The 21,356-nt window shown below is 43.5% G+C and overlaps 1 protein-coding gene across 1 annotated transcript in view; it reads left to right on the top strand.

Moving 5' to 3' along the window:
* The window catches only part of COL25A1 (collagen type XXV alpha 1 chain), a 686,464-nt gene that overhangs the window by 452,868 nt on the left and 212,240 nt on the right, over positions 1 to 21,356 (top strand). Inside the window, exons 13-15 of the mRNA XM_073640961.1 lie at positions 12,240 to 12,284; positions 16,730 to 16,756; positions 17,975 to 18,019. Coding sequence (XP_073497062.1) covers positions 12,240 to 12,284; positions 16,730 to 16,756; positions 17,975 to 18,019 — 117 coding nt within the window. The remainder of the gene's footprint in view (positions 1 to 12,239; positions 12,285 to 16,729; positions 16,757 to 17,974; positions 18,020 to 21,356) is intronic.

Here is a 21,356-nt window from a genome sequence, read left to right on the forward strand (position 1 = left end):
GGTGACAGGAGAGACATTGATGGTTCTTTTAGATATCTTTCAACTCTAGGTTCCCTGAAATCCAGTGCCCCCCAAAGTGTTCTGCTGCATGCCAAAATCACTTTGAAGCCTGATCCAAGAAGCAAAACTCTCCCCTTGCTGACAAGGATGCAACAGTGAGCTGAATTGCTGTAGCCAAAACTCTGTGGCTACTGTTTAACCACAAAGGAATAGAACAAAACGGGATGAGGGCCAGCCGATCTAGAAATCAGGAGTATAAACCAAGGCACACTGCTGTTCGCTTACTAGTAGCTAAAACATTTTTCAATTGACTGGTTATTCACTAAGAATAAAGAAAACTGAAATTTCCTAGCTGTAGTACAGACAAAGATGAAGAATATAGTTAGTTTATGTATCATCTTTCTTACCTATAAACTATGTTTCCATGCTTACAGTTATAAATATACATTAGAAAGAATATCAACTGTGACCTTCAGAAATGTTTGGTGAAAAGGTCATATTTGTGGCGTGATGCTTACTGATTTGAAAAAGGAAGGGGGAGCTATATACAGGATATGGACACTAGTATTGGGACACCTACACATTAAACCTACAGGAACTTTTATGATGTCCCATTCTAAATTCATAGGTATTCATTTGGAGCTGATCCTCACGTTGCAGCTATAACAACTAACACTCTTCTGGGAAGGCTTTACACAAGATTTTAGAGTGTGTCTATGGGAATATTTGGTCATTCATCCAGAGGAGCAATTGTGCGGTCACTAGAATAATATGCATAGACCAACCCCTGAAAATCAACCACGTACCATGATACTACCATCACCAAACTTTACAGTTGGCAAAGTGCAGTCTGGTGCGTGACATTTTTCTGAAAACAAAAAAAACTAACCAGCACCTCCAAACAGAAGAAAGCAAGTGTGAACAGGTGCAAGCTACTATGACTGCATAATCTACGAGCAAAAGAATACAGCAGTACACTGCAAGCCCTAAGATGTATGCAAACATTAAATATATGAAATTTGAACGGCATTACTGCTATATGGAATATAAATTGAAGGTACTACTTAGCACACAAATTGGCCAAGTTATGTGAGGCAACCAGAGGCGACAAGGCATACCTTTCTTTGATGGGACCCTAACTTTTTCTGACGTTTGTCAAGCCCAGACTCATCCAGCAGACTGCCAGATAGAGAAGCATGATTCTTCACTCCACAAAACACGTTTCCACTGCTCCAGTGTCTGCATGTTTTTGTGCTGGGTGATAAAAATCCATGCCATGAAGCTCCCAGTGCAGTTTTTTTCTGATGTTAATGTAGCGCCCCGAGGGTTCGGTCGCTACAGGGGTATTGCACCTCAATCAGAGGTGTGATATCCCACTCCCGGGTAAGGATGGTGTGTGGACCGGGACTCAGCTGCATGCATCACACACACCCCATTTCCGAGGGACAGCTCAACGGTACTCCCATTAGACAGAAGTCCAAGCACGACAGCATCTGTCCCTGGCTGGAGTGGGGAGGGGGGAGGAAAACCCAGTGATGTAGGAGCAGATAGGGGTTGGGTTTCTGGGCATAGGTAGGAGCCCATTGGTTGCAAGTCACCTGGGCTAATACACAGAGAGGGAGGTATATAAGGTGGGCACCATCTTAGATCAGTGTTCAGTCTGAGAGAGGAAGTGACAGAGCAGGGCCTCTGTGGAGCTCTGCTCCGGAGGCGGGCCTAGCCTGTGAGGCCCAGCCAGCACTGGAAGAGAAGAGAAGTTCAGTGAGAAAAGGAGTTCAGCCAGAGAAGGCTGACAGGGAGCTATGGCTCAGTCTGGGCCCAGCTCCACGAGGCAGGCCTAGAGTGAAGGCCAGAGCCAGAAGAAAGGAACAGAAACAGAAAGGAACAGAACACCAAGAGAAGCCCAGAGACATGAAGGCAGAAGGAACCCTAAGGACCCAGGAGATTGCGGGTGACGGGTTGGCAGAACAGGGTACCGGATCCCAAGTTGGTGGAGGCGACTAATCCTCAGCCAAGGACCGGCGGTCGTGATCATTTACTGGTGCGACCCCTCACTACACCTACTAGAAAGGCATACCACATAGGGTCAGGGAAGTGGACACCCAGCCTCCCAAGAGAAGACCCGAGGCAGCTGGACAGAAGTAGTGTCACTGGTGGGGCACGGCTGACGAAAGGATAGAAGGGAGTCCTGTGCCACACTCCAGAATTGCCTGGGGGTTGATCGAGCCCCCTGCCTGGTGGACGCAGCACGGCTCGGGCGATCCTACCTGCGCATAAGTGACCTGGATGAGAACTGTGAGTAAAGAACTTGAACTGCAAGACCTTGTCTCTGTGCTTTCTCACTGCATACAGCACTACTAGTGCTGGCACGCCCGCACCATCACCCCCACCATCTACTACACTGCCCTGGGGCTGCACTCTTCCCGTGGGGAGTTACACTACCTCAGCTGCATACACCATCAGCCCCAGCGGTCTGCCTTGCAGCGGCGGATCGCACTGACCGCAATCCACGGGTGGCGTAGTCGGACAATAAACTTAAAACTTATAAAAGACCGCCACTGGTTTGACCACCCTGAGCCACGGGACCGGGTCGCCGCCACGGAGACTACAAACCCCAGAGACCCGGCTCCGGGTAACCCACTACACGTGTACACTAGGCCCAGGGGGCGCGTCATTAATACTAGAGGAGATTTGGAGCACTGTAGCTATTGAGTCATGAGAGCATTGGGGACTTTTAAGCACTATGAACCTCTGCACTCAGTGACGCCACTTTGTAACTTTACCTGGTCTACCACTTCATGGCTGACTTGCTGTACTTCTTAAAGGGGTTCTCCAAGAATGAGATAAAATGGTGTCCCTGATATAATTCAAACTGCAGCCCTTCCTAGTCACATGCCAGTACTGGCTGCACACTGAAGAAATACAGCTCCCGTGACCTGCGTCTCAACTGAGAAGAGCACATTCCTCAGTTGGTGGCCGGGAGCACAGCTGCAATATGTGAAGAAATATATCCCATTCTCTACCTCACTGAGCACAAAAGGAGTTATCTCCAGTTTCATCCTCCTCAATGTTTATTTGTTTTCCAGTTGAATGCAGTCAGTCTCTGCACAGTAGTCTAAAGCTGTCAGACTGACTAAGGAAGAGGATGAATCTGGAGATCTCCTCTTTGCGCACAATGTGGGTTAAAACATATTTCTTCACATATCGCAGCCATGCTCCCGGCCGCTAACTGAGGTATGTGTGATACAGCTCTAGTCAGTTGAGATGCAGGTCTCGAGAGCTGTATGTCTTCAGTCTGCAGCCTGCGCTAACATGTGACTGGGACGGGCTGCAGTTTGAATTATATCAGGGACTACATTTGGTGTCATTATTGGAGAAAACCTTTAAGAACTACAGCATCTCAGCCATGAAGTGGTAGACCAGGTAAAGTTGCAAAGTGGCGTCACTAAGTGCTGAAGCACATAGTGCATAAATGTCCTTAATGCTCTGCTGACTCAATAACTACTACTTTATAAATAAATTCACAGGCAGTCTGCAAAAGACAGGTGCTGTTTTCTGCCGGCCTTAGTGCCTAACTGAAAAAAAGCACTGTCTGTGATTATTCTTTTCTTTATTCACTTAGGCTGATATTCACAGTACAAACATACTATTCTCCTGTTACATCAGCCCTATACACTAGTCACATAAAGAGCTGCTGCAACAATTCTGCTGTTGCATTATATCTTATACTCCAGTCACAAATGGAGCAGCAGTAACTATTCGGCTATTAAAGAAGCACTCCTCCTCCCATCAAACTTTTTATCCTCTTAATATATTGCAGTCATCATATTATACAGCATTGTATTCTTACAATTGCTCATTTTCCCCTTTTACCCAGTAAATTCTTCTGTTTTCCATTAGATCTATGACATCACGTGATTAAAGACTGACCAACTGAATCCTTCTAAGCTCTATGTAGAAACAGGAGGTCAATTTTTCTTGCATGAGTCATTGCAAAAGGCAGGAGAAGGGAGCAGCTGGCTCAGGAGTTGAAGAGGGGAATGATTTTTGGAGGACAAGAAACTTCCTGTTTCTACACTGAGAAGAGTCATGTCTTATACTCCAGTCACATCCAGAGCTGCAATCACTATTCTGCTGTTACATCATGTCTTATACTCCAGCCACATCCAGAGCTGCAATCACTATTCTCCTGTTACTCCATCTCTTATACCCCCAATTCAAACTTTTATCTGATTATATTGTCTTTTAACTTTTTAATATTAAAAAATAATTATATTTCATTGAATTTAATGTAGTAAAATGTTTTGAACATTGCATGTTTGCATATGCAGACAGATATCCCCACTAGTGATGAGCGAGTATGTTCTGTTAACCCTTTCGCCGAGTATACTCGGGCGAGCACCGAGTATTTACAGCTGCTCGGTGATATGGTTGAATCGCTCCCGTGTGCATGATTTGTGACTGTTTGACATCTTTATACATGTGAGGAATGTGTAAGAAGCAGACATTCCTCACATGTATTAAAGCTGTCAAACAGTCGCAAATCATGTTCACAGAGCGACGAAAACTTAACCCCCGAGCACGCTGTAAATACTCGGTGCTCGCCCGAGTATACTCGGCGAAAGGGTTAACAGAACATACTCGCTCAACACTAATCCCCACGCATGCGGCCAGTGTTCAGTTAAATCCTCAATGCTGTGTGGATTCCTAGTTGATATATTTTTGGCATGTTTGTAACATACGGAAGAAAGGCCTAACATCTAAGCTCTGTTCCTACACAAATGGGTAGGTCGAGTATACAGCAGCATTACGTCCTTTTTTCCCCCACGTGAATAATATATAATTGGCGGATCATGTTACCACAAGGAAAGCATTCATTGAAAGATAGGTTAGAAACCGTCAATGAAGAAAAATGCTCAGACACAATTGTTAGCCAGCTGGGAAATATTGCAGAAAATTCTTGTCTAATTTCTCTTGGCCCGTAAGCCTTTTCCTAAAAAAAAAAAAAAAAAGTAGATTTTTTACTAAAGGTGAAGAGCGAACTGAAGGAAGAATGAAATTAAAACCATAGCTCTTGTCTTCCAGCATTACATGTCCTGCCGTCTCAGGGTTCCAGCAGGTTCAGGCTCTGCTATTTCATCTTCCTGATAATTAATCATTAGCCGTGTCTGAACAATATGACAGACTTTAATCGGCAAGGAGTTGCGGAAAAACCCCGAGCTGAGATATCAATTACAAAATTTTATTAAGTGCGTACTTTTTATCATGGACATGCTGCAAGCCATCACAACACCACCTCATCTTCATCAGCACCATGACAAATGGAAAATCAGAAGTTCAGCAAGTATGTTAGCACCACCTTTACTAATAAACTTTACGTAACTCTACCCCCTTCCGTTACATTTAGTAGACCCCACTAACTCTGTGTGTCACCCTATAGCCATGATAGCCATGCAGTCTCACAAGTTCAGAGATACCGTATTGAGTTTCCAGCCAAAATAACCCCTCCACGGATTCTGATTTCAGCACTGATTGTGAGATTCTGTCAGTATCTTCCTGTATAGTATAACAAATAGGCATACACATATAAATCAAGATGACAGCCATCTTTTATTTCTGCTCTGCTGATGACCTAAGTAGCAATGATAATATAGTTGTACTCACAGAGTCTGAAGGGGCTTGTACGTCACAGCTTGTCCTAAGTGCCCTTATACCTCTATCACTTTAATCTAGTATATTTGTATGTTTAATATTTTTAGGAATCATACTCAAGCAAAACTGTTCACACTGAATAGTCTGCTTGTGCTTGACTTGATGGTGATGCCATGTAGTAATAATGTTTTAAAATGCTATCAATTATCAAAATGCAAAGTGAATTAACAAAAATAAATCTATATAAAAACCATACTTGGTGTGACCAATCACCACCCTTTGCCTTCAAAGCAGCATCAGTTATTCTGGGTACATTTGCACAAACTCGGGAATTTTGTAGGAATATAGTAAAGTGTATGGCTAACCAATTATACAATCAGGTGATAATGATCACCATTTTCATTTCTAGGTTGAAATACAGTAATTAACTGAAACAGAAAGAGCTGTGTGGGAGGCTTAAAACAGGGTGACTAACAGCCAAACTTTGCTGCAAAGATGAGGTTATAGAAGACAGTTTTATGTCACAGCTCATACTCCATAACAAAACACAGCAATAAGACAAAAGGTAGTTATACTGCATCAGCAAAGTCTCTCCCAGACAAAGATTTCAAAGCTGACTGAGGATTCAAGATGATCAAGCTCACTTGGAGAAGCACAAAAATTGGGCAATGTTGAGATGCAGTGATCAGTCCAGGAAATGTGGTGCAGCATAAAAAAGATACATCAAAACTGGCAACAACCAGTGGGACCCATCTACACTCATCAACTGTTTGCAGAAGCCAAAAGTGGTCTTCATAGAAGAACTGTGGCCAAAAACCCCTACCTTCAACTCGGACAATTTTACAACAGGACAACAACCCCTAGTATACAGTATAGCTGATGTCATTAAGAACTAACATAAAGAAGAACAAAGAGGCCTAGAAGTGATAATATGCCCCCCATCGTCTAATCCCCCCGGCCATGATCTCATCACCAGGCGATCTGTGGTTATTTCTCCAAGATGTTTGAAACAACTTCCCTTCAAAGTTATTTCAAAAACCATGTGCAAGTGCACCTAGAAGAATTGATAATGTTTTGAAGACAAAAGGATGGTCACACCAAATGTTGGGTTGATTTAGATTTCTCTTTTGTTCATTCCCTTTACATTTCGTTTATTGATAAAAATAAGCTATTAACACTTCTGTTTTTTAAAGCATTCTTACTTTGCAGCTTTTTTTCCACACTTGTCTGTTACACAAACAACTACTTTTAGTGGTTTTACATCGGTTTGAAGCAGCTCTGCCAAAATGGGTGGTGCAGGAGAGGAAAGGTGAAAGGTTAAGACGTGGCTACCCCAGACCGTCAAATTCATTAATAGTGCCAGAGCCTCTTACGCCAGAAATGTTACCCAAGTCTTTAACTGACTGGAGTAACATTTCTGGTGATGCATGTGCAGGCGCGCACCACTTATAAGATTCACCGAATTCATTAACCGGTTCCCGACCGCCCACTGTAGATAAACGTCGGCGCTTGCCGGGCTCTGTGCAGCGCCGACGTTTAAAAACGGTGGGTGGTCTCGCAGCGCTCAGGACCCCCAGGGTCCTGCAAGCGCTGCGATTCCGGTGCAGAGCGTTAGCTCTGACAGGGGACATCATCGGGACCTGATTAGATCAGGTCCCAGTGATGTTAACCCTTAGCTGTCTTCTATATGCTGTGATCTATTGTGATCGCGGCATATAGGAGACAGCAGGAGGAGAGGGGGTCGTCAACTTACCTCTCTGAAGACCTCCGAGTCCTTCCAGGACCTGGGGTTGCTATGGCAGCTGGAGGTCACATGACCGCCTCCAGCTCTGCCATATATGGTGTCCTGTCTGGCTCAGCTGCAGCTGTAGCCAGACAGGAGACTCTGACTGAAACAGTCAGGGAAGATCTCATGTAATGTAATATATGTCTATTACATTACATGAGATCAGAGATCAGAAAAATAAAAATTAATGTCCCATACAGGGACTAAGAAAAAATGTGAAAAAAAGTAAAAAAAAAGTTTTTAAACTATTAATAAAAAAATCACAAAATAAATAAAAATAAATAAATAAAATATTAAACCAATAAATCCGTATATTTTTACAAAACCAAAAAAGTACACATATTTGGTATCGCCGCGTCCAAAACAACCCGAGCTATAAAACTGTCACACTAATTAACTCCTTCTGTGCACACCGTAATAAAAATAAATAAAAAACGGAGCAAAAAAATATGCTTTTTCATCATATTGCCAAACAAAAAGTGGAAAAAAATGCGATCAAAAAACAAAATAGAAATAAAAATGGTACCACTGAAAACGTCATCTTGTTACGCAAAAAAAAAGCCGCCATACAGCTCCATCAGCCGAAAAATAAAAAAGTTATAGCGCTCAGAATAAAGCAATGCAAAAAAAATATTTTTTTCTATAAAATAGTTTTATTGTGTAAAAGCGCCAAAACATAAAAAAAATACAGTAAGTGTAGTATCGCTGTAAACGTACTGACCCGAAGAATAACGCTGCCTGATCACTTTTACCACACGCAGAACGGCATAAAAAAAAAACTCAAAAAACAATTCCTGAATTGTTTGTTTTTGTTAATTTTACCTCCCAAAAAACGGAATAGAAAGCGATCAAAAAATGTCACGTCCCCAAAAATGGTACTAATAAAAATGTCAACTCGTCCCGCAAAAAACAAGCCGTCACATGACTCTGTCGGCCGAAATATGGAAAAATTATAGCTCTCAAAATATGGTGATGCAAAAACTAGATTTTGCAAAAAAAGCGTCTTTTAGTGTGTGACAGCTGTCAGTCATAAAAACCCGATATCAATCTGGTATCTCTGTAATCACACCGACCCGAAGAATAAAGTAATCTAATCAGTTATATCACACTAGGAACGGCGTAAAAAATAAATAAAACCAATTCTTCACCTGCTACTGATTTGTTTATTATGTCCCCAAAGATCCCAGTAAGGCTCTGCCCACATTTATCCTGTGCTCTGCGCTGAGCACTTACACCAGAGTTTCCGTGTAAATCTCTGAAATACATGATTCAGCCGGAACCCATGACGGAAGATTCCCTGTAATGAGACAGATATAGGCCACTGTGGACGCCGTCTAGCCTGGGATCCCACGGTGTCATTTGTTTTAGGCGTGCATAAAAGTGCGGTTGGCCACAGTTTTGTGCACTTCTGAAAAAAAGGACACCGCTACACAGAGGCCAGACGGTGTCCAGAGTAACTCTGCTGCCTCATTACAGTGAATGGATCCTGCAGGGGTTTCATCTGAATTACATCACTTGGAAATTTAGATGGAAACCCCGATGTAAGTGCTCAGCCTAGAGCGCCGGATAAATGTTACGTAAAATGTTCCCAATAAAAGCTTCAACTCAGTCCTCAAAAAAAGCTAGTCCCCACTCAGGTCCGTCATCTGTTAAAAATATAAGGGACTTCCAAGTTACTGGTAGCAGAAAGGCTCTGGAAAAGCAAAATGACCCTTGCCCCCCAAAAGAAATTCAGAAAATTTTGTGCTCCCAAATCCAAATGCCTATTCTACAATAATTTGTTCTCCAATTGTCAAATAGCACTCCGTCCCCCCCAGATCTCGCCGTATGGCTGAGCGGTACGATACAGCCACATATGGGGTATTGACACTTTTAGAAGAAATTGTGTGACACATTTTGGCACCATTTTTACCCATTGCCCTGTTTGAAAATGTAAAATCTGAGGGTAAAACATTTTTGGTAAAAATATAATTATGATTTTTTCACTGCCCAATGGTATAAATTTAAAAATTAAAAAATACTCACTACTTCCCTAGATGAATTCCTTGAGAGGTGTAGTTTACAAAATGGGGTCATTTGTGGAGGTTTCTGCTGTTTTGGCATGTCAGCGACTCTTCAAATGTGACATGGTGTCTGCTGCCTATCCCAGCCAACATAGCGCTCCTTTCTCTTCCGAACCCTGCCGTACACCAAAGCAGTGGTTTTCCCCCACATATGGGGTATCGGCGTACTCAGGAGAAATTGTACAACAAATTTCATGGTGCAATTTCTCCGGTTATCCTTATGATAATGCAAAATTAGGGGATGAAAAACATTTTTTATGGGAAAAATGTGAAAATTTTATTTTCACGGCTCAATATTATAAACTTCTGTGAAGCAGCTGGGGGTGCAAGGTGCTCACCACACATCTAGATAAGTTCCCTAAGGGGTCTAGTTTCCAAAATGGTGGCACTTGTGGGGGGTTTCCGCTGTTTAGACACATTAGGGGCTCCACAAATGTGACATGGCGTCCGCTAATTATTCAAACAAATTTTACATTCAAAAAGTCAAATGGCGCTCCTTCCCTTTCAAACCCTGCCGTGCGCCCAAACAGTGGTTTTCCCTCACATATGGGGTATCAGCGTGTTCAGGAGAAATTGCACAACAAACTTCATGGTGCAATTTATCCTGTTACCCTTATGATAATACAAAATTAGAGAATGAAAAAGATTTTTTGTGGGAAAAATGTGAAAATTTTATTTTCACGGCTCAATATTATAAACTTCTGTGAAGCAGCTGGGGGTGCGAGGTGCTCACCACACATCTAGATAAGTTCCCTAAGGGGTCTAGTTTCCAAAATGGTGGCACTTGTGGGGGGTTTCCACTGTTTAGTCACATTAGGGGCTCCACAAATGCGACATGGCGTCTGCTAATTATTCAAACAAATTTTACATTCAAAAAGTCAAATGGCGCTCCTTCCCTTTCAAACCCTGCCGTGCGCCCAAACAGTAATTTGCCTCCACATATGGGGTATCAGCGTGTTCAGGAGAAATTGCACAACAAATTTCATGGTGCAATTTATCCTATTACCCTTATGATAATGCAAAATTAAGGGATGAAAAACGGTTTTGTGGGAAAAATGTGAAAATTTTATTTTTACGGCTCAATATTATAAACTTCTGTGAAGCAGCTGGGGGTGCGAGGTGCTCACCACACATCTAGATAAGTTCCCTAAGGGGTCTAGTTTCCAAAATGGTGGCACTTGTGGGGGGTTTCCACTGTTTAGTCACATTAGGGGCTCCCCAAATGCGACATGGCGTCTGCTAATTATTCAAACAAATTTTACATTCAAAAAGTCAAATGGCGCTCCTTCCCTTTCAAACCCTGCCATGCGCCCAAACAGTAATTTGCCTCCACATATGGGGTATCAGCGTGTTCAGGAGAAATTGCACAACAAATTTCATGGTGCAATTTATCCTATTACCCTTATGATAATGCAAAATTAAGGGATGAAAAACGGTTTTGTGGGAAAAATGTGAAAATTTAATTTTTACAGCTCAATATTATAAACTTCTGTGAAGCACCTTGGGGTTCAAGGTGCTCACCACACATCTAGATAAGTTCCCTAAGGGGTCTAGTTTCCAAAATGGTGTCACTTGTGGGGGGTTTCCACTGTTTAGGCACATCAGGAGCTCTCCAAACGCAACATGGCGTCTGCTAATTATTCAGACAAATTTTACATTCAAAAAGTCTAATGGCGCTCCTTCCCTTCCGAACCCTGCAGTGCGCCCAAACAGTGGTTTTCCCTCACATATGGGGTATCAGCACGCTCAAGAGAAATTGCACAAAAAAATTTGGGGTCCATTTTTTCCTGTTACCCCTGTGAAAATAAAAAAAATTGGGTCTAAAGTAACATTTTTGTGAAAAAAGTTAAATGTTAATTTTTTTTTTCCACATTCCAAAAATTCCTGTGAAGCACCTGAAGGGTTAATAAAGTTCTTGAATGTGGTTTTGAGCACCTTGAGGGGTGCAGTTTTTAGAATGGTGTCAATTTTGGGTACTTTCTGTCATAAAGACCCCTCAAAGTGACTTCAAATATGATGTGGTCCCTAAAAAAATGTTTTTGTAAATTTTGTTGGAAAAATGAGAAATCGCTGGTCAACTTTTAACCCTTATAGCTCCCTAACAAAAAAAAATTTTGGTTCCAAAATTGTGCTGATGTAAAGTAGACATGTGGGAAATGTTATTTATTAACTATTTTGTGTGACATATCTCTCTGATTTAAGGGCATGAAAATTCAAAGTTTGAAAATTGCAAAATTTTCTAAATTTTCGCCAAATTTCCGATTTTTTCACAAATAAACGCAAGTTATATGGAAGAAATTTTACCACTATCATGAAGTACAATATGTCATGAAAAAACAGTCTCAGAATCAGGGGAATACGTTGAAGCGTTCCAGAGTAATTACTTCATAAAGTGACAGTGGTCAGAATTGAAAAAATTGGCCCGGTCACGAAGGCAAAAACAGGCTCTGGCGCGAAGTGGTTAAGTAGCGTGTGTCTCTGAATAAATTTGGCTCATCTTATTCCTGCTTGGTCCTCATTACGCCTGACATGCGAGTCACCGGTGTTAAAGAATCAGGGCCATAGTGTGCTACCTTAATTGATAACTGTATATCATCACAAAGATTAATTCTAGATTCTCGACAGAGACCACGTTTTTGTTATTGATATAAACTACATTGACCTGATAGGCTCATCCACCGTAATCTTTGGGTTTACATTTCAAAAGTGTGACTGCTGCTTTTATTTCCTTTCTCTAGGGGGATCAAGGTGCACCTGGTATAGACGGCATTCAAGGGATGAAGGTGAGCAAATAAGACACAGCCTCCGGCTGAAGAACACAATATTATAATTATGGTAGTGCTATTGTGTTGTCAGTTTTAATCTGCTGTAGGGTTGATTTATTCTACAGCTTGTTTGACATTTCTACTAATGTACTAGAAATCAGTGCATGTCCTGTCATATCATAAATGTTTAGTGTAGAATTCTCATACGTATCCTGATCTTTCACCTCAATTTTCATTGTATGTGCTTATATAGCCAGATTAATTATTGCTTCTTTATGTGTAGTAACATTTATATACTCAGTATCTTGCTTGTCTTACTTGGTTTACAAAAAGCGTTGTTAATAAAATTATAGACGTAGTTGACGCACCCCTGGGCCAGTGTTGTTGGGGATACCCGGAGCCGGATCAGATGGGGGTTGTAGTCTCCGAGTGGCTGTGACCCGGTCCGTGCCCAGGGTGTCAAGCTCAGTGTGTGGCAGTCCTTATGATGTTACTAGATGTTCTTTTGTGTCGACTACGCCACCCGTTGAATTGCGGTCAGTACGGCCGCCGCTGCAGCAGGGTCCGCTGAGGCTGGTGATGTATGTGCAGCTCAGGTAGTATAACCCCCAACGGGAGGGGTATAGCCTCAGGGGGTCAGTTGCAGAGGATGGGGGTTGTGATGGTGCAGCGAGGATGGAAATGAGACGCAGAGTCGGGCTGTGCAGTTCAGGGTTTGTTTACTTACTGCAGTTGTTCTGGTCACTCCGGCCTTAAGTGACCACCCGAGCCGTGCTGCGTCCACCAGGTCCTGGACTCAGCCAACCCCCAGGTGATTCTGGAGCGTGGTCCTGAGCTCCCTTTCTGTCCTGTCCTCTTCTCTGGCCTTCCCCACCAGGGATCCACCTATGTCCGGCTCCCTCGGGCCTCTTGGTGGTAAACCCTTGTCTCTGGGTTCCCTGACCCTATTCCTGGTCTGCCTTCCGGGTGGATTTAGTGGGTGATCGTGGCAGATCGATCCTGCCCACGACCTCCGGTTCCTGGCTAAGGTGTGCTGTAGCCTCTGCCAGCTTGGGATCCGGTACCCTGTTGCCAACTCTTCACCCTCTGGTCTAATTTGGGCTCTTGGAGTTCCTTCTTTCTCCCCCTCTGGGTCTTTCTTTCTCCTCTCTCTCTCTCTTGGCCTTGGAGCTGCTCTTCTCCTCTGCTCTGACAGACTGACCTCACTCTGCAAGAGACTGACGTCTCACAGACTGACGACTGACTGACTGACCCTGATCTAAGATTGTTCCCACCTTATATACTCCCTCTATGTGTGAGCTCAGGTGACCAGCACCCAATGAGCTCCTAGCACTACCCAGACTGCTCCCCCTATCTGCCCCTACACTACTGGGATGTTCCACCCCCCTCCCACTCCAGCCAGGAACAGACTCTGTTGTACCTGCACATTTCTCTAGTGGGAGTACCATCGGTCTGTTCCTCGGAAATGGGATGTGTGTAGTGCATGCAGCTAACTGAGCTCAGTTCCACACTCCATCCTTACCCGGGAGTGGAATATCACACCTCTGGGTTGAGGTGCAATACCCCTGCAGCAGCCGAATCCTCAGGGTGCTACATAGTCCCCTACTGCCATCCTTATGGTTTGTTATTATTTACATTCTTAACTTCCTACCAGGTTTCCCTATGTGCCTCAAGACTACATTACCCAAGAGGCAGAGCTGTGTCTGTCTCTCAGCTAATATAAGTACCCCATCTACAACCGCCCACTCCACCTAAAAAGCACCATTCTGAGACTGCTATACAGTCTTAAGATGAATAAATCACTGAACATACATTTTTTCTCACAAATATCACAATTGCTCAATCTGGCACATACTGGATGTATTGTAGGACAGCAATGAATAATATAATATATTAATTTATTTAAATGTAATCTAGCTCTAGTTCAAAAGATTACTTGTTCTTTGAGTCGCTATGCTCTCTCCCTTGCTGTGCACATCCCCAGTTACTCTAAGCTTGTGAAGGAGCGTAGGCCACACCACCGTGACATCATAGAGCATGCTGCAGAGCTCCTGGCTGAGCAATTCAAAGCACAGACAGGAATTTTCTGTACCCTGCTTTGAATGGATTATAACAAGAATTAAGGAGCTGGAGGTCACATCACCACATATGACAGCTCAGAAACAGAGTAGAATTTAAATAGCAAGTAAATTATAAAGTTCTTTCATTTCTGATAGGCTTTACTATGCTTTAATAAACTGTGTGCCCGAAAACTCCCCATCATAGCGCAGGATCGTCATTTCTTGGCAATAGTGGAGTGCATATACAGCATATACAAAAAATGTCTCTTGCTCTGGAAGGCCTATCTTATAATAGGTCCTATTCACATCATTTGTTTCATCCATGTTTAGAGTGTATTCCACAAAAGCTCCCACTGTTCACAACAAACGTGTCTCTAGATTTCTGCTGTTAGACATAGGCCAAAAGATTGTACTTTTAGCCTCTGTCTGGCCAGTATACATGAGTATGCCACAAAATAGGCATGGAATAACATGGTAGACTACACTATTTAATCCTGCGGTATACACTGTAAAATAATTATATGTTTAATGGATGCCATTATATACTATGGGTGATATAGCATCTGACAATGGCCTCCATTAAAAGTTTGCATATGGATATTTATATCATTGGAGCTCCGGTGACAGGCAGCAGAAGGAGTCAATTCATCTATACAATGATCAAGGCAGAGTGACAGCTCCCTCACTTCCTTCAACTAGTTTTGTGCAGTAGAGAAACTGTCGTTGTCTATACATTGTATGTGAAGGATTACAAGTCCCAGCTTTACCACTGGGCCCCGGCCTGGTACCATAAATTTGGCCACCTAAAGAGCATGCAGTGCAGCAAGAACAGAGAGAAGGACTGTTGTCCGAGCCTGCAGGAAGATGATCTTCCTGGAAGACAAAGGTCTGGAGATCTGGTCCAGAAGGCTACTGCTACCACTGTCCAAACCAAGGTGACAGGATTTGGAAGCAGATGTTTCTACTGTCACCAGGAGAACAAGTTGAAGCCTGTGTTGAATGTAGTTTAGCAGAGTGAAGCAGGAGCATTGGGTTCCCTTACCTTTCCTACAAATAAATCTGATGGTAACTATCTACTAGTGTGTAGTGAGCCAGGAGTTCCTTGAACCATCTTCATTGACTCTCCCATGACATGATCCTTCAACTGGCTGACCACTCCTGTGTTCTGTATGAAAGAGCTGCTGCCAGACATCTCTGGCGGCAGCTTATCTTAAAAGAACAATACGATTGTCAGTCTGAAATCGGACATGCCAGATTCTTTTGTCCTCCGACATCACCTAAAATTTTGGTGACACCATACACATTAGAGTTAAGGCCGGCCCCGTCACACTTAGCGACGCTGCAACGATCCCGACAACGATACGACCTGTCAGGGATCGTTGCTGCGTCGCTATGTGGTCACTGGTGAGCTGTCAAACAGGCAGGCTCACCAACGATCAGGGGAGCAGCGACATCGTGGAAAGAATCAGGAAGCAGGAGCAGGCTGGTAACCATGATAAACATCAGGTTACTAGGGGCACACGCGCACCTAATAACGCGTTGTTTATCATGGTTACCACTCTGCTACGGTGAGCGGGAGGTTACCGCTCACTTTAGCAGGCTCTTAACCATGATAAACAGCGGGTTACTAAGTGCGCGTGCGCCCCTAGTAACCCGATGTTTATCATGGTTACCAGCCTGATCGCTGCTCCCGCTGGTCACACACAGCGATGTGTGCTGACCAGCGGGAGGGCAACGACCAAAAAATGGTCCAGGACACTTTGCAGCGATCAGCAACCTCACAGCAGGGGCCTGATCGCTGCAAAGTGTCACACACAGCGACATCGCTGGTGAGGTCGCTGTTGCGTCACCAAAACCGTGACACAGCAGCGATCTCGCTAGCGATCTCGCTATGTGAGACGGGGGCTTTAGACTATTGGCAAAACTCGTCAATATTCACAGGTTCATCCAATGTTGGTCTAATGTATATGGGGGACTTAACAAGTTGAGATTGTGCACAGAAGACAACCTCTCGAAACAAACTTTAGGCAAAAAATTACATGAACTAACAATAGCACGTTACAACTACAGGTTTTGTGGTAGAAATAAAACTCTTCAAAACCAATTTACAGTTCACAGTTTATTAGTACCTGGTGATAAACTGTCCCTTCTAAAAATGCTAGCTCCAAAAAACAAATACCAGTACATCATTTTTGTCAGGAAGGCTTCCAATTGATGTAGACGCCTCAGGGAAGTCCTGTGTATGCAGCACAAATTAGTGCTATTGACTTTTACTGCCCTTTTCTTGGAGATATTTAGGAGGAAAGATGGCATGAGAGTATATATTTAACAGTTTACTATTCTGACCATTAACCCTTGCTATAATTTTGTGTAATGATGGTAGTACATGCTTTGTTTTTATAGGGAGATCAAGGAGAAAATGGGGAGAAGGTAAGTAGTTATGGTAGCAGTTATTATTAGGCTACAAAGATGACTTGATAAGCTCACAGATAGGTATTACTTAATAATTTTAATAATATTGGTGTTATGAGACTGTCTCCAAAAGAACAGAGAACCCATAAACCCCCATTTTATAGACCAAGCTGTCTAATGATGTTAGCAAGTAGGGGAGAAACATGAACTGAACTAACTGCAAAATGGGGTTTTTCGTATCATTAGTCATGGTCCCTCATATGAGACGTTCAGAATTCAGACATTTATTACCATTATGTTTCTTGCTACTTAATCTAGTGATTACATTTTCATGTTATACTATTAGAGAATATTCCTTAGATTTGATAGATAGATAGAAAGAAAGAAAAATAATGAGGTGGCACCACTCCAAAAGACTGCGTAGCTGAAAAAGTGGACTTTTATTAGCCCATGTGGCTACATGGCTAATAGAAGTCCACTTTTTCTGCTGCACAGTCTACTGGAGTGCTGCCACCTCATTATTTTTTATGTTGATAAAAACATTTGGATTTTTGGTTGGGAGGCCTTGCATCCGAAAACACAACTCTCTGGTGCTGTTCCATAATTTTTCTAGATAGATAGATAGATAGATGAATGTTTGGAAAAGAAGGCAACATGAAAATGTCATAATTGTCATACCAAAGCCTTGAGATCATACAGACACTGATTCAGGCTTTGGTTTGCTTCTATGACCTTTTATTAGATGGACTGTGTGGTTACCACCATCCACAAGCTGTGAACAATAGACCTATTGTTTTACATTCATTCTTTAATTCCTGAGTAGCACTAAACTTGCCAAATTTAGATTATAATGAAGAGTTGACAGCATTTTGATAATGTAGTTATAGTTTGCTAGATAATACAAACAAGCCACTACACAACATGACACTATATATTGTGCTGTATATTCTCATTTTGTAAGGTTTAGATGTCTTCTAGATGAATGCAATATTATAGGTGTCTTTTTGAGTTCAATGTTAGATCAGAAAATATTGCAGGAAGGTCAATCTGACATATAATAAATCATAATTCAGAATATTGTGTATAAAATTACACCAAAATGATTAATCAAAAACATAACATGTACGGCTCCAGAATCTCATATGTATTGTGAAAAAAACCAGACACTAATAGTAAACATGAAGCCATGTTCCCAGTAAGTTGGATTCATTTTATACAATGTTTTTTTTCCTGCAGGGTGACATGGGGGAAGGTGGTCCCAAAGGTGAACTAGGAGAAAAGGTAATGCTCCTGCTTCCATCAAATATAGTTTGATCATATCAGAAGCATATACATCTTGTTAAGCATATGACCAATATTAAATGTTATATGTGTAATCAAATATTTCACTTTATATTTGGAAATATTAGTTTTAACGTAGGTACTAGTGCACCATTTTCATCCTTCTGGAGGAAAGCTGTATAGTCTCTATAATTCATGTAGGACCAATACATTCCATAAAAGTGATTCAGAACATAAAGAATACATCGGAATAGATATTTATAAAATATTCTCAATTACTCAGCTGGCTTAAGCACCCCATACACATTAGCTTAATGTGTATGGGAGCCCCGGACAATTAATTGTCAGGAGAGTTAAGGATCCGACATGTCCGAAATTGGATTACCGATCCTTTTGTTCTTCCTGGGATAAGGCACTGCCAGATGTCAGGCAGCTTCTTCCTTTTGGAGAACACAGGAGCTCTCAGTAGAGTGAGCAGTCATATACAGTCTGTGTGACAAGGAAGCCATTATCCTCCAGTCCTGTCATATTCCAGAACTGCAACCTCCCTGAAGTGCCCAGAAGTACAAGGTGTTCAGTGCTCACAGAAATGGCCAAGGTAAGGAAGGGTGAAACCCAACCTCTACTGAACAAGACACAGAAGCAGAAATGTCAAGACTGGTCCCAGAAATATCTGAAGACAGGTTTTTCAGAGGTTTTGTGGACTGATGAGATGAGAGTGACCCTTCACTGACCAGATGGAGGGGCCCGTGACTGGATCAGTAACGGGCACAGACCTCCACTTCAACTCAGATGGCAGCAAGATGAAGGTGGGTTACTGCTATGGGCTGGTGTTGCACCCCCGGGGCCGTGGGGTACTCAGCACCGGGCCTTCAGAAGCTTGGGGGGTATCACGGTGGCTGGCCCGGTCCGTGGCCCAGGGCGGACAACTGAAAAGAGGGGAATGTATATTGGGATAATAGGTTTGTAAATGTTCGTGACGCCACCTGTGGTGTCTGGTGAGGATCACCAGCGCTGCAGCAGTCCACTGAGGCCGGTGTTGTGGCAGCTTAGATGGTATCGCTCCCCACAGATGGAGCAGGGCCTCAGGGCATCGTAGGAGGGGGGGGATGCAGGACAGGCGAGACCCAGCCGGGTCAGAGCAAGAACAGGGACGGACACGGTGGTCACTTCAGTACCTTTACTGGTGGAAATTCAGGCACATCCCGGAGCACTGTAGGGTGAAGGGTGCATATCAGGATCCTCCCCAATGAGCGGGTGTAGGGCCTCCTGTTTCTTGCCTCTGCGTAGTAAGTTTCTGACCTGCATGGAGCTAGGTCTAACTTTGTCTCTGTCCTGCGCTGGCTGACCTTGTGGTAGGGTCTTTTCTTGGAGTACACGCACCTCAGCTTGCAGGGCCTATGTGTCTCCCGGCTCTGTTACGTATCAGCACTTTAGCGATCCTGGGACCTGTAGTTCTCCAGGGATTCCGGTTATGCCTTACTGGGTCGTAGAGATCCCTGTAAGCTCGGACTCGGTGTCCGGTTAGTGCTTCGGGGTGAGCCAGTTAAGCTCCTCTGCCCCCTATGTACTAACTCTCCACTTGCCTTCGGCCTACTCGGGCCCTCACTAGGCTATACACACTAACGGCAGCTTGCTGCGCTTCATCGATCTTATGGCACCGGCACACCTTAAGCTCTAACCAAGCTACAACTGAACTGAGCTCAACTCTGCATTCAGACCTGTACTTGCTGAACTCTCCAGAGGAACTGAACTGCCTGGCTCCACCTTCCCTATTTATATCCCTAACAGGCTCCCTCTGCTGGTCTGAGGTGGAAGGTGGAGATGTGTGAATGTTTATGGGGGCCTCTTGTGGAGGAATCCATCAATGCACTCTTCCAGGATCTGTGATACCAAGCGCAGCTGGGCGTCACATTCCCCCCTAGCAAAGCTCAGCACTCCCGGGCTGAAGTACATTTTATAAAACAATAAACATAAACAATGCATTAACAATCTTCCCTTTATGGGAGGCACATTTCTTAAACGTTACATAACAATATAAACAAATACAAAATGTCCTCAGAGTTCAAGTCTCCTATGGTGAGGTTCCCAGACACGATGTCCATCTCACAGGGTAGAGTACTTGGTGGTTTTGAGGGACCTGTCTCAAATCCTCAACGTAGGCCCCTGGGGTGGCTGCAGGGCATGAAGATCCTGAGTTGGACCTCCAAGAGAGCCACTCCAGACAGGTTTTTCTTCTGGGGTCACCTAAAAGGGGCACTCCAGGGAGCGCAATTATATACAAAAAGCAGTTTTTGGGCTGCACACAGTCCTCAGCCACGAAGTTCTTAGGTAAACAATAAAGGAATTAATAAGGTAAAGTGTCCATTTCACTTGAACTGTCTATTTGCAAAGCAAGGCGCAAATTAATATAGACATACATATAAGAAAGTACACAATTAATACAGTACATTTCAATTTAATACTCGAGGGGTAACTATCTACATTCCAGAAATTTGATTATTTACTGAGTGTACCTAACAGGGGTTTTGCCTCTCGTGCTACGTGTTGATCTGCGCAGTACGGGGATGCGTGAAGTACTAGTAGGTGCACTACCTCCCAATGTGTCAGCACTAGGTGTGGAGGGGCTACATAACTGTATTGACCTCTCTACTGGATTAGCAAGCATACCATTGGCTGGGCCTTCTTGCTCTGTTCCCACCGGGGATCCTTCTTCCGGGGATTCTGCTTGAGCAGGCTCTTTTGCAGCACTTATAGGTTCTTCTTGCTGTGGCTAGAAGGTGATTACAGGGATGACTACTGCTCCTCCTAGTTGAGGCCAATCTGCCGGGAAATCTCCTAAGTTAGTGTGGATCACTGCTTCTTTAGGCTCCTTCGGTTTGGTGAGAGGCACTTCTTCTTGGAGCTTCAGTAAGTCTGGACACAACTTTAGGTGGTCCCTGGACACTGTTGTAGACATTCTTCCTCCATCTCGACTGATTATGCAGGTCTTCTTGTTGTCAAATCTTGACGGTAACACAGTGTAGGGTTCTTTTTCCCACTGGTCATCAAGTTTGTGGTTGCGTCTTTTCCTTTTCAATACTGTTTCACCAGGTGTGAAGGGTTCTGCGGGCGCGTTTTTGTTGTAATGCGCCTCCTGCTTTTCTCTCACCCGAGTGAGACTGTCCTCGACACAGGCTTGCACCCTCTTGTACTGCTCCTGTCTGGTCGCGTCCCAGTCCTCAGTGGTCATATCAGCTTCAGGCTCAACAACACCAAGCTCCAGATCCATGGGCAGCTTCCCTGGCCTTGCCCGCATGAGATATGCCGGAGTGCAATTGGTGGAACTTACTGGTAT

This window comes from Phyllobates terribilis, unplaced genomic scaffold (assembly GCF_046119375.1).
Source record: "Phyllobates terribilis strain yellow unplaced genomic scaffold, ASM4611937v1 Scaffold_1__5_contigs__length_1240528914, whole genome shotgun sequence".
NCBI classification, from domain to species: Eukaryota; Metazoa; Chordata; class Amphibia; order Anura; family Dendrobatidae; genus Phyllobates; species Phyllobates terribilis.